Source organism: Asterias amurensis, chromosome 13 (genome assembly GCF_032118995.1).
Source record: "Asterias amurensis chromosome 13, ASM3211899v1".
Taxonomy (NCBI): domain Eukaryota; kingdom Metazoa; phylum Echinodermata; class Asteroidea; order Forcipulatida; family Asteriidae; genus Asterias; species Asterias amurensis.
The window spans coordinates 19,040,658-19,054,066 of record NC_092660.1 but is presented as its reverse complement, the minus strand read 5'-3'; the positions used below and the strand labels follow the sequence as shown (position 1 = coordinate 19,054,066).

At 39.5% G+C, this 13,409-nt stretch overlaps 2 protein-coding genes across 2 annotated transcripts; both read right to left on the bottom strand.

Annotated features, from left to right (window-relative positions):
- Positions 1-160: 160 nt before the first annotated feature.
- On the bottom strand, positions 161-2,286 carry LOC139946187 (uncharacterized). Its single transcript, XM_071943811.1, has one exon. It carries the CDS (start codon positions 2,261-2,263, stop codon positions 950-952), a length of 1,314 nt encoding a protein of 437 aa, XP_071799912.1. The 5' UTR covers positions 2,264-2,286; the 3' UTR covers positions 161-949.
- An 8,678-nt stretch (positions 2,287-10,964) lies between these two features.
- On the bottom strand, positions 10,965-12,905 carry LOC139946320 (uncharacterized). The gene has a single exon (XM_071943946.1). The coding sequence runs from the start codon at positions 12,858-12,860 to the stop codon at positions 11,556-11,558; it is 1,305 nt and encodes a 434-aa protein (XP_071800047.1). The 5' UTR covers positions 12,861-12,905; the 3' UTR covers positions 10,965-11,555.
- Positions 12,906-13,409: the final 504 nt, after the last annotated feature.

Sequence of the window (13,409 nt, the reverse complement as noted above, 5' to 3'; positions counted from 1 at the left end):
TGATTCTATAACATGCCCCCAAAACACCAAAATAAATGATGTATTTTTGAACATCATTTTCATTTATCATCACACTAACTACAAGGATTGGTCGAAAGATTCAAATCAAATAATAGTTTACAAAATGTTTCCCTTTTTACGGTCCTGTAGTCGCTTGGAGAATTAAAGTTTAGGTGAGATAGTGTTTGTGAAACAATTCACTTAAATTCTCACTGGGCGCTCACAAAGAGTGTGTTCCATATGTTTGGACAAGGATTGTGACGTCATAGATTGTCCAGGGCCCAAATTTGCTCAGCATGAAATTTCCTCCCTGATAAAAACAGGATTACTTGTATTCGGCTGCTGTTTGCTTATCCTTTAAATCACGTGGAAATTTGGTTGGTAATCCTGTTTTTATCAAGGAAGAAAATTTTATGCTAAGCAAATTTTTGTGCTCAGCAGCTCTATGAAATTGGGCCCAGGGTGTAGCACAAAACTGATTTGAAAAACGTCTGGTAGTTCAATTCAGAGTATAGACCACTGACATAAAGAACCCATGTCTGATGCGGTATAGCTCTATGGATGTACCCTGTCAATACATCACAAACACGCCACCAACGGTGCCAACAGGGACCTAAACCGTTATTAATCTGTTGTCCCTTTTTAAATACAGAAAGAAAAGCCATGCATTTGGCCTACACAAAAATGTAAAAATCCATTAATTCAATTACATAAAAATTATTCAGTATTTGAGCAGAATAATATTGTTCTGAGCTCATACAAGTCTTCGATTTTTTTTTAATTAAACAAAACGAAAAGATGAAATCATTTTGTTGGAGGGATTTCTAATATACATGTTGAGGAAATGAGGTCCAACTTTCCTGATTGAAACGGATGGGGAAAGACAATACGTGTTGATGATCAATCAGTAGTCATTAATTTATTCAAATCCAGTAGCTTTAAATAATTCTCACTTCAATTGTTGGAAGTATGTATGTTGAGTGTCAGTTGCTCCTGATGAACTTGGGGTTGGGTCAACATGCACACTGACTTGGTGATTTATTTTTTGCTCCTTGAGATCATGTGGCCGTGGTTGAAGGTAGTCATCCTCTTGACTTCCATTATCTACTTTGTCTGATTGGAAGTAGGTATGTTGAGTGTCAGTTGCTCCTGATGAACTTGGGGTTGGGTCAACATGCAAAGTGACTTGGTGATTAATTTTTTGCTCTTTGGGATCATCAGGCTGGGCGTAGTCATCCTCTTGGCTTCCATTATCTACTTTGTCTGGTTGGAAGTAGGTATGTTGAGTGTCAGTTGCTCCTGATGAACTTGGTGTTGGGTCAACATGCAAAGTGACTTGGTGATTAATTTTTTGCTCTTTGGGATCATCAGGCTGGGCGTAGTCATCCTCTGGGCTTCCATTATCTACTTTGTCTGGTTGGAAGTAGGTATGTTGAGTGTCAGTTGCTCCTGATGAACTTGGAGTTGGGTCAACATGCACACTGACTTGGTGATTTATTCTTTGCTCACTATGCCTAGGATCATCAAGCTGAGCGTAGTAATCCTCTGGGCTTTCATCTACTTCAACTGGTTCCATGTAGACGCGATTCCTGTCCTCCGTTGGCTGCAGCTCCGTGTAGGGAGGTTGGGTGACTTGGGATTCTTTCTTAGATCTGAGTCTTTTTATCAGACGTTTTTGTCTGACATCACGAAGGATGAGAATGATGATGACGACGACGAACAATGCAACAGCAAGGACTATGAAAGCTACAGTCCATTGAGTTGAAGATGGGGCTGTCATGGTGCTTGTAATGTCATTGTTTTGTGGCGTAATGCTGGGGACGTATAACACTGAAAGTGTTACACTAGATCTGGCTACGATGTCGTAGCCTCCGGTAGGTAATGGGTCATTGACAATACACACATATTGATTAGTATCGGACCTCTGCACATTGGTGATGGTAAAGTCTTGAACAACTGTTTGAGTAGCTTTATCTACCGATGTATCGAAGATGAACCGTCCATTGTTGTTAAAAACAGTGGCTCCACCCCATCTCAGGGTCTTTATAGGGTCCTCAGTCAGCCACTCCACGATATGATGCGACTCGAGGTTTGTAGCGGTACACCTCATATCAACCTGCCCGCCCTCCTTACGATCAGCCTCTGGTGTTAAGATCTCCGCAGACACTGTTGGTTGAGCAGTGACAACCATCAGGAATCCGCCTGCATCAAGTGAACACCAAACACACACCAGCAAAACATACATCGACATCCTTCCATCCATCGTATTGAATCTTGAGTTTATTAAGTTACTACGAAAGATTCCTTTGAAAATCAAGAAGTGGATGAGACGGCGTTCATCATGCAAAGCTCTTGTACTATTGTAGCAGTGATTTATTTTGCAAGTATTTATAGCAATGCATGTTTTTAAGCAAACATCCTGTCCGACTCCGGGAAAGTGTGGGCTAACCACAATCACTTTCACTTCATCTGGAGGTGGGCTTGGTACAACACGGTACCAGTCTCAAACACGATGTTTGTTTAAAGGTACTGGACACTAATTTTGGTTACTCAAAATGATTGTTAGCATAAAAACTTAATTGGTAGGCCTAACGAGCAATGGAGTGCTGTTGATAGTATGAAACATTGTGAGAAACGGCTCCCTCTGTAGTAAGGTATATAGTTTTTGAGAAAGAGGTAATTTCTCAATCAAATAATAAAAGACCTCACCTGGAGCCTTTATCTGAATATTAAGCACACAAAGCAGTGCAACAGGGGTGTTTTTTCTTTCATTACTCTCTTGCATCTTCGATGGGCAATTGAGTAAAATTTTTCACAGATTTGTTATTATTTTTATGCATGTTTAAGTTGGAAACACCAAGGGAGAATACTTGTCTTGACAATTACCGAATGTGTCCATCGTGCCTTTAAAGCCATTGGACACTTTCGGTTCAGAAAAAAAAAAAAAAAAGTTCACAGATTTACAAATAACTTACAGGGTTTACAAAAGGCACTGGTGAAAGACTTCTCTTGGAATATTGTTCCATGAAATGCTTTACTTTTTGAAAAAACAGCAAAACAATATAAATTCTCGTTAACGAGAATTACGGATTTATTTTAAATATATGTCATGACACGGAGAAACGCGTGGAAACAAGGGTGGGTTTTTCCGTTGTTTTCTCCCGACTCCGATGACCGATTGAGCCTTAATTTTCACAGGTTTGTAATTTGATATAGAAGTTGTGGTACACAAAGTGTGGGCCTTGGACAACACTGTTTACCGAAAGGGTCCAATGGCTTTAAAATGAAAGATCATGAGTTCAGTTTGTATAAGCAATGATAGGAAATGCGTAATTCCATTCTGTAACAGCCTTTACGATTAATGCCACATACGTTCACACATAACTCAATGTAACAGCGATTTACCAATAGAAGTATTTGTCAAGTTAACTTTGTTGTACTTCCTTATACTTACACGCCAATGAACTTAATAACACAACTGTGGGTTTTCTTATGGTATCACGTTTTACAAAAATGGTCACAATGTCGCCTGATTACAACATGCTACCAAGACACCAAAATAAATGACGTATTCCTGAACATTATTTTCATTTATTATCACATAACTATAAGGATTGGTAGAAAGATTCAAATTAAATAATAGTTTTACAAAATGTTTCCCTTTTACAGTCCTTTAGTCGCTTGGAGAATTAAAGTTAGGTGAGATATTGTTTGTGAAAGAACTAATTTAAATTCTCACTGGGCGCTCCCAAAGAGTGTGTTTCACGTTTGGACTAGGATTGTGACATCATAGATTGTCCAGGGTAGCATAAAACTGATTTGGAAAATGTCTGATAGTTCAGTTCAGGGTATACATGTTATATACCTTTATCACGGTGTGGCCATCTTGATTTTACTCCATTCCAACTCATTAATTGTAACCAACCTGAGGCTGGACGAAATAATAGTCTGGTGTCATACGCAATGAATGTTAGCATTCATTACTGTTATTGGAAACATGGAACATGACCAAGATGGTGACAGCGTGATAAAGGTCTATTGACCCATTTTACCTGACGTCATCATCAGAATAATCTTGGATGCGCCATTTTGGTGGTCAATGTCAACGTGTGTTATTCAGTGTGACGCGCGGGCTCATCAATGGGTGCGTTCGTTCAGCTTCCCTGGGTCGACCCCGGTGTGTGGCGGTTTTTTCTTGCAGGACGAACGTGGGTAATTATCTGCACACGTTCATCCTGGAAAAAAAACCCCGTCACACACCGGGGTCGACCCATGGAAGCTAAACGAACGCACCCAATAAATCACAAACACGCCACCAACGGTGCCAACAGGGTCCTAATATGTGTCTTCTTTTACAGAATGAAAAGCTTGTCCAAAGAAGTGCCGTTCATTTGGCCTAAAAAGAACATTGTAAAAGTCTGTTAAAATTGTTTGGTACTTTGTCAGAATATTTTTTATTGTAGCTCATACAAAGTCCTCGGTTTTATTTTAATACAAAAAAAAAAAAAAAAATGAAAAGATACAATAATAAAATACATTATGTTAGGTTAGTAATTTATTTACAGGAGCAGGTTCAGCCAATCCTATATCCCTATTCCAAATGAATATTCACTAAAAATATTATAGCGAGCAAATTCTTACATTATTGACGTATCCTGAGTGAGTTGATAATATCTGAGAATTATTGTTTTATCCTACTCTGTATACTAAATAATCAAACCTTAAAATGCGACGTGAGAATAGATTAATAAATGTGATGTTTCGTCATGGTCAAAGCAGGCCTGTGGCTGTACAATAATTACTAACTCTCACACAATTACTGCAGGTGCGACTTTCCTCATTATCATGATCTATTTGTAATAGATGTTAAATTTGCATCGGGGATAAAGAATATTAATAATGATCTATTTGATCATGACGACACGGTCCCTTTAATCTTAAATCACACCGATTTCTTTTTTAGCATTAATGTAAAATAAAACATATCATTCATAAAACATAACTTTGACATATAACTTTCTTGAATATTAATTTTCTTCTGAATAATTAAGGATGCATTTGCTATCAATTAAAAACAAAAAGTGTTTGTACACATCTTTTCATCGTTAGCGTAAATTACAATTTTGTTTACAACATTTTTTTGTCTGTATTAGGTGCGGTTATACAAGCAAAGTGTACATATTTTTCAAAATCTTAAAACCTTAAAACCCACAGACAAAACAGTTTCATTCAATTGAAACAATCCAAGAATGTATGAAATTGTTGTGATTAAAAAATAGCAAAGTTTCCAACCACGACACTGTTTTGAAATTTAGGCAGATATAGTGGAGGGAAAACTTGGAGGACATGGAAGAACACCCTTCGGCGATGGTATGGAAGTGTGGGTGTGGCAATGGGTGTGGCAAAGGGTGTGGTACTGGGTGCGCGTTAAGGGGGATACAAACCGCTTGATTTTGAGAAATAAAAGCCCATGCAGTTATGTTTGTATAGTTCATGACAACTTGTGACGCTTCTGAGATTTATTATTTTTAACCCAAGAAGCGTAATAAAAATGTGTACAATTTAGTTGTGAATAGGTTAAATTTTATTGTCTTAGGTTGCAGTTTTTGTTTTTGGTTATCGGTACAATATAAAACCAAATTCATGTTTAATGTGCAGATTTGTCCTTATTTATAAAGTGTGAACAAGAAAATGTCTTGGCTAACAAATAGGATCTCAAGACCGTGGTAGTATAATAGCTCGATTACAAAATAATATCTCAAAATAATATTTCATTTAAAAGTTGAAAACTCATGTTTCTAAATATGATGCATGTTCATTTAAAAAGCAATGAGGCCAACTTGAATTGTAGAACAAAATTATTTGAAGATTAATCAAGGGATAAATAAGAGCTGATAAGCATTTTAGGAGAAGGTAAGTGGATTAGATTGGGAGAGAATACCGAACCCAATTTCATATAAAGTTGCTGAGCACAAAAATTTGCTAAGCATGACATTTCTTCCTTGATAAAAACAGGATTACCAACCAAATTTCCATGTGATTTTCAGGATAAGCAAATAACAGCTGAATACCAGTAACAAGCAATATGCAACAGGTAGAAATTTGGTTGGTAGTCAAGGAAGAAATTTCATGCTAAGCAATGTTTTGTTCTTAGCAGCTCTATGAAATTGGGCCCAGGTGACAAGGAGAAGGGCAGCGTCTTTCTCGTCTTATGATACCTATCAAATACATCAATGTTAGTTCATCATTACACTCGAGTACAGCACTGCTTCATCAGATGCTGGTTGAGGGTGGTGTCCACCATCTTGAATCTCGTCTGATTGCAAATCCAAATCAGCATAGACAATGTGATCCTCAGATGCTGGGTTGCCATGACTACTCTGCTGCCTCATAGGTAAGGAGGTTTGGGCATAAGGTGAATCGTCGGTGTTTTCCAGGCTAGGTGTACCGTCATTGACGCTTGTTAGGGGTGGGGGAGAGGGTGGCATCCGGTCATTGTGGGTACTCGGGGCGTCACTCATACGCTCTGCTTGCTTGGGCTTATAGGGTCTGGGCTTACTAGGTCGAGTTGGTCTGACTAATGCAATCGGTTTGATGGATGTGGATAAGTCGACTCCAGAGGGCGTTGTTGTTCCATCAAAGACACTTGACTCAATTACAGGATTGTCATTGTTAGGCCTACCCAATGTGTTACGCTGTGACGGGTTGGGTTTATAGGGTGTGGGTTTACTAGGTCGAGTTGGTCTAACCGATGCCGCCGGTGTGGGAGTGGGTGAGTCGTCCCAATAGGGCGCTGTTGTTCCACCAGAGACATTAGAATCAAATGCAGGATTGTTGTAACTCTGATCAGTTGTAGGGTTATCGTTGGGGTCTGACTGTTGCTTCTTCAGTTCACGTTCAGTCTTTTGAGTTTTGGTACGGATTGGTTTTGCATAAATTAGACTTGGATCAATCGTCTCAGCTGTTTGTACCGGCAAAGTGCCAGCATAAGACGCAGCTGGTCCGGATATTGGGCTTGGTGAGGGGACATATATGATATTATCCTGTAACCCATGCTGTATTGAGTCAAGATCTCCATACTCGTTGAAACTGACCTGAGACTGCTCAAGTCTATCTAGTGTCAAGTCATTATTTGTTGGGTTGATGTCTGCATTGAACTGTTCCGATTTGGGATCCGAGTTGCCGGAGCGTCGTTTACAGTAAATGCGGATCAGAATTACGAAGAGAAGAAATGCAGCGACTCCCCCTACGACTGCTCCGGCAATGACGGCAGGAATGGACGAAGTCGTGGATGAATTTGTGGGCTCTGTCATGGGTATTGTCACGGTTTTCCTCACTGTTATTGGTCCGATTTGACATGTACGTTGCATACCAGCGAAATACATTGATGATATGAAGCATTCGAATGCAACACCATTGTCAGCATCATCCACAGTCAAATCTAATGTCCTTACGACTGTATCGCTATCATCGTTGATTACTGATGTCCAGTTGGTGTATCTAGAAGTCTGTATAGTGGGATTGATCGTCATTGTGACTGTTCCGTGACTGCTCTCAGATGAACACCTCATATCTAACTCTGTCCCAGCGTCTACTGTAATGGGTCCAGCAGGAGAGCACATCGTGAAGGACGCACTGGGGAAGTATAACACTGAAAGTGTTACACTGGATGTGGCTACGATGTTGCTGCCTCCACTCTGCATTGGGTCATTGACATTACACACATATTCATCAGTATCGGCCCTCTGCACATTGGTGATGGTAAAGTCTTGAACAACTGTTTGAGTAGCCATGTCTACCGATGTAACGAAGATGAATCGCCCATTCACGTTTTGATAAGTGGTCTCACCCCATCTCAGGGTCGTGTCTGGGTCCACAGTCCTCCACTCCATGATATGATGTGATTCGAGGTTTGTAGCGGTACACCTCATTTCAACCTGCCCGCCCTCCTTACGATCGGCCTCTGGTGTTAATATCACCACATTCACTGTTGGTTGAGCAGTGAAAACCATCAGGAATCCGCCTGCATCAAGTGAACACCAAACACACACCAGCAAAACATACATCGAGATCCTTCCCTCCATCGTACTGAATCTGAGTTTATTAAGTTGCTATTAAATCATTCCTTGAGAAGACGGATTTAGGATGGAAATGCATGAAGTAGAATGATCCAACGTTCACATACAGCTCATAATGTTACAGTGATCTAATGTATGTATGTATGTATTAATTTTAACGATGAAGTCGACTTGGTTTGTACGTCCTCCTGCTATAACTACGCGCCAATGAACTTCAACAATAACACAATTCATGAATTTCATTTTATCCAGACATGTTTGACAAAGAGGATTACAACGTCACAGTTCACTTGAATCTGGAACTGCAGTTATTTATGAACAACCATAGTGCAACTCACACATATCATGACATTGAAATACTGCAGAACCTTAGCACGACCACAAACCGACTGATTGCAACTTCTTAAAGTTCCAAACAAATAATGGTTGAAAGAAACATTTGAAGAGATGCCAACACAGTAAGATTATACGAGAGAGGAGATTTATTGGAAAAAATTAATAATATTTTCTCGGTGTGTATGGGTGAGACCAAAATTAATTTTCTTCATACCCGATGCAAATTTAACATCTATAAATTCGTTGGAGTGCCCGCTGCTACCACATATGATTCGAACTGCATGTCCTCTAGCTACCGGGCAATCTCGGTGGTCTAGTTGGAATGACACTGACTCTAGAATTGGAAAGGTCGTGGGTTTGAATCCCACCTGAGTACTATGCCTGTGATTTTGTTCACAGAACCCGGGAAAGTACTGAGTATACAGTGGTTACACAATCTGTGTATATTATGGGTAATACCAAAACGAATGGTATTTACTTCAATCAGCAAAGAAAGTTGTACACACGCAGATTAGAACTATGTAGTTCGCCAGCAGAAAGAAAAACTGTTACCTTTTCCCCTCATTTCAGTTAATGGAAGTGTGCAACGTGAACGTTTTCCAACAGTAGGCCCTCAAGCAAACAAGGTATTGTTTATGTCTTTAATTACACTATGTACAACCAATAATGTCATTTAGATAATTGATTCGCCATCGAGTCAATTCGACCGAATCGTGAGATTGTGGCATTGTCGTGGTGTGCTTCTGATGCAAAATTCCCCTCCCCAATTTATCGTTACGTTGACACAGCGGCAGAGTGCGCCCTCTATCCAATATTCCTGTCTAGTGTATGTGATCATTGTGTTCGTTTTGAATGACAGTTAAATTAATAACACTCATACTGCTCTGAAGAATGTTTACTAAAATATTTTGTTTGTATTAAAGGCACTGGACACTATTGGTAATTACTCAAAAGCATTGTTAGCATAAAAACATATTTGGTAACAATCAATGGAGAGCTGTTGATAGTATAAAACATTGTGAGAAACGGCTCCATCTGAAGTAAACGTAGTTTTCGAGAAAGAACTAATATTCCAGTAAAATATTTGAATTTGGTTTCGAGACCTCATATTTAGATTTTGAGTACCAAAATCAAAGTTTTTTTTGGTCATGTTGAGATACACCAAGTGAGTGAAGACTGGTTTTTGACAATATTACCAAAAGCGTCCATCATAGTGTCTTTAAAAAGAAGGCAAATATTAATCACGATTTAGGACCCTGTTGGGACCGTTGGTGGCGTGTTTGTGATTTATTGATGGGATACATCAACATCTATACCCTGAAATGATCTATCAGGCATTTTCAAAACTAGTTTTGTGCTACCCTGGGCAATCTATGACGTCACAATCCTCGGATCACACTCTTTGAGAGCACCCAGTGAGAATTTTAATAAGTTCCTGCCACAAAAAATAGCACAAGCGACTGAAAGCCTGTTACATAACGGTATAAAATGACAAGTATTGTCAAACATTATATTTGACTTGATTATTCTGGTTTAAACCATCTTACTAATACGAAGAAAATGGAAACAATTATGTTGAATAATCTACGTCATTAATTTTGTTGGTTTGGGGCATGTTCTTGAATCAGTTGAACTGCGGCAATGCGACCTTTATTGTTAAACTTGTTACCGTAAAAATGAAAACCCAGAGTTGTTTTATTGTTGAAGTTCATTTGCGTGTGGTGCTCAGAATATTAAGGAAGTACAACCATTTATCGTTAAACGTACATTCATAAATACCTCAGACAGTTTCGCTATTCCTATTGGTGGAGAGCGCGTCACGTGGGTGTGTATAAACCTTTGTTTGTGACCAGTCAAAAGTGTTGAAACATGGGCGTGACACGTGAGCTTGCACCTGTTCTTATAAGACAGTTTCTTCATTCCTATTGGTCGAGAGCGACGACCGGGACAGTTGTGCCACATCACACGATACGCGCGACGCGCACAGCATTCCCTTATAAGGAGTTGTTTACCCGAGGGCGGCGGAGGGCCTTACTATTTCATAGCTAGAGGGGTGTTGTGTTGAAAGAAATCATTGAACAATTATAATTTGTGCATTTATTTTACTTTTTGACCAAAAGTGTTGATATTTTTTGACCGAAAAGGTTTTTATGAATGGGAATCAAAGTGTGTTGAATCGGTTTTCAACTAGTGGTTTAAACCCGCCGAGGCCTGGTTCTTGATAAATTACCTCGACTTCGTCTCGGTAAAATTATCAAGAACCAGGCCTCGTTGGGACTAAACCACTAGTTGAAAACCTCTTCACCACACATTGATTCCTTTATTAAATCATTTGTACATTGAGCTGTACATGGAACTCACACACGGTTACTGTACGTGCACACTCCATCCGTATCATATTTATTTGATGATAAAGCCACACAGCTCCTTAACCTTAACTTGCACGAATCACATTGATTCAATGTTTAGCGTTACTATAAATACATAAAATAGCATGAACATAAGTTCGACAAATAACTTTCTTGAACAATACTTTTTTTATAATCATAAATGCATTTGCAAACATTTTACAACGAGTATACACGCCTTTGAATCGTATTGTATAATTTGTTGTTAATGAGTTTTTGTATCTTAAATTTGGGTAAATCAAGGTGTACATGTATTTCAAAATAGTATCAAAATCAATATCTATCAAATAGATCAATGATAGTTTACTATTGTTGTCAGTTATTTATTTATATATAGGAGGTTCGTTTATGAAATCCATAGAGAACAATAGAAATTGTCCTCTCTTCCAAAAATGGACGTTTTTATTGTAGCTTTTCGAAAACGTTGTCAACAAAGTACTCTGTAAATTATCTGAACCCTCTGAGTGAGTGTCGTCTCGAATATTGTACAACTATGGTTTTTATGTACACTGCAACAACTGGGGTGTCAAATTGACACCAAGGGTGTCGTCACATCAAAGTAATCACCAAAAGAGGTTAACGCCAATGTAAATGTTTCCGCAGAAATAAGTGTTATTTAAACCCCACTTTGTGTAATTTTCCCCATGTTTTATCTTTATGGGACATTACCCATGGTGTACATTCGAACACTCCAGTTTCTACAGTAAACCTGATGATGATGGTACTCATGTGTCTATTTGTTGGTGTTCTGATACTGCTTCTCAGCTGAACTCTGTGGCACTCTGACCGCTTCATAGCTGGTGTTGGTGCTGCCCTCTGGACGAGCGTAGTCATACTCTGGGCTGCCATTCTCTACCTCAACTGGTTGGTAGTAGGTATGTTGTGTTCGAATTGTCTCTTCAGTCGTAGTGGGTTCCGTGTAGACGCGATTCTTGTCCTCCGTTGGCTGCAGCTCCATGTAGGGATCGGGTTGGGTGTCTCGGGGTTCTTTCTCAGATCTAAGTCTTTTTATCAGACGTTTCTGTTTGACGTCACGAAGGATGAGAATAATGTTGGTCACGAAGAATGTAACAGCGAGGACTAAGACAACTATGAAAGCTACAATCCATGGAGTTGAAGATGGGGCTGCATCAGATGAGCTTGGGCTAGACACAGTTGTGGAGGTTGGAGTAACCTCGTTCCCTGTAGATGGAGTAGGATTTCCAGTCGATGGTCTCGTTGATCCTGCTGTAGATGATGTTGACGTAGATGATGTTGTGGGTTCTGTCAAGGGTATTGTCAAGGTGTTCCTCACTGTAATTGGTCCGAATTGACATGTACGTTTCATACCGGCGAAATACATGGATGATATGAAGCAGTCGAATGCAACACCATTATCAACATCATCCACTGTCAAATCTGATGTCCTTACGACTGTATCGCTATCATCGTTGATAACTGATGCCCAGTTGGTGTATCTAGAATTCTGTATTGTGGGATTAATCGTCATTGTGACTGTTCCGTGACTGCTCTCAGATGAACAACTCATATCTAACTCTGTCCCAGCGTCTACTGTAATGGGTCCAGCAGGAGAGCACATAGGGAAGGACGCACTGGGGAAGTATAACACTGAAAGTGTTACACTGGATGAGGCTACGATGGTGTAGCCTCCACCCTGTATTCGGTAATTGACATTACACACATATTCATCAGTATCGGCCCTCTGCACATTGGTGATGGTAAAGTCTTGAACAACTGTTTGAGTATTCACACCCGATGTACCGAAGATGAATCGCCAAACGCTGTTAAAAACAGTGACATCACCCCATCTCAAGCTCTGTTTTGGATGTTCAGTTGCCCACTCCACGATGTAATCCGACTCGAGGTTTGTAGCGGTACACCTCATATCAACCTGCCCGCCCTCCTTACGATCAGCCTCTGGTGTTAAGATCTCCGCATACGCTGTTGGTTGAGCAGTGACAACCATCAGGAATCCGCCTGCATCAAGTGAACACCAAACACACACCAGCAAAACATACATCGAGATCCTTCCATCCATCGTATTGAATCTAAGTTTATTAAGTTGCTATTAAATCATTCCCACATTCACACACAGCTCAATGTAATAGTGATTTAATGTACGTTTAACGGTACATGGTTGTACTTCCTTATACTGAGCACGACACGGCAATGAACTTCAACAATACCTAAACTCTGGGTTTTCATTTTTACGACAACAAGTTTAACAATAAGGGTCACAATGTCACAGTGAGTTCAACTAATTCTAGAACATGCCCCAAAACACCAAAATAATTGACGTATTTCTTGCCATTAATGTAATTTTCTTCATATTAGTAGGATGGTTTGAAACCGAAGAATCAAGTCAAATAGTTTGACAAATGTTGCCCTTTTAAACCGTCATTTTACAGTCCTCCAGTCGCTTTGATATGTGCGATTTTTTGGGTAAAGAACTCACTTATATTCTTACTGAGCACTCTCAAAGAGCGTGATCCATATTTAGATGAGTATTGTGACGTCATAGATTTCCCAGAATAGCACAAAACTGATTTGGAAAAAGTCTAAGAGTTCAGTTCCGGGTACATGTACA

Excerpts from the sequence above, each read along its gene's own strand:
- LOC139946187 (XM_071943811.1), bottom strand. The coding sequence starts at position 2,263 with ATGGATGGAAGGATGTCGATGTATGTTTTGCTGGTGTGTGTTTGGTGT.
- LOC139946320 (XM_071943946.1), bottom strand. The coding sequence starts at position 12,860 with ATGGATGGAAGGATCTCGATGTATGTTTTGCTGGTGTGTGTTTGGTGT.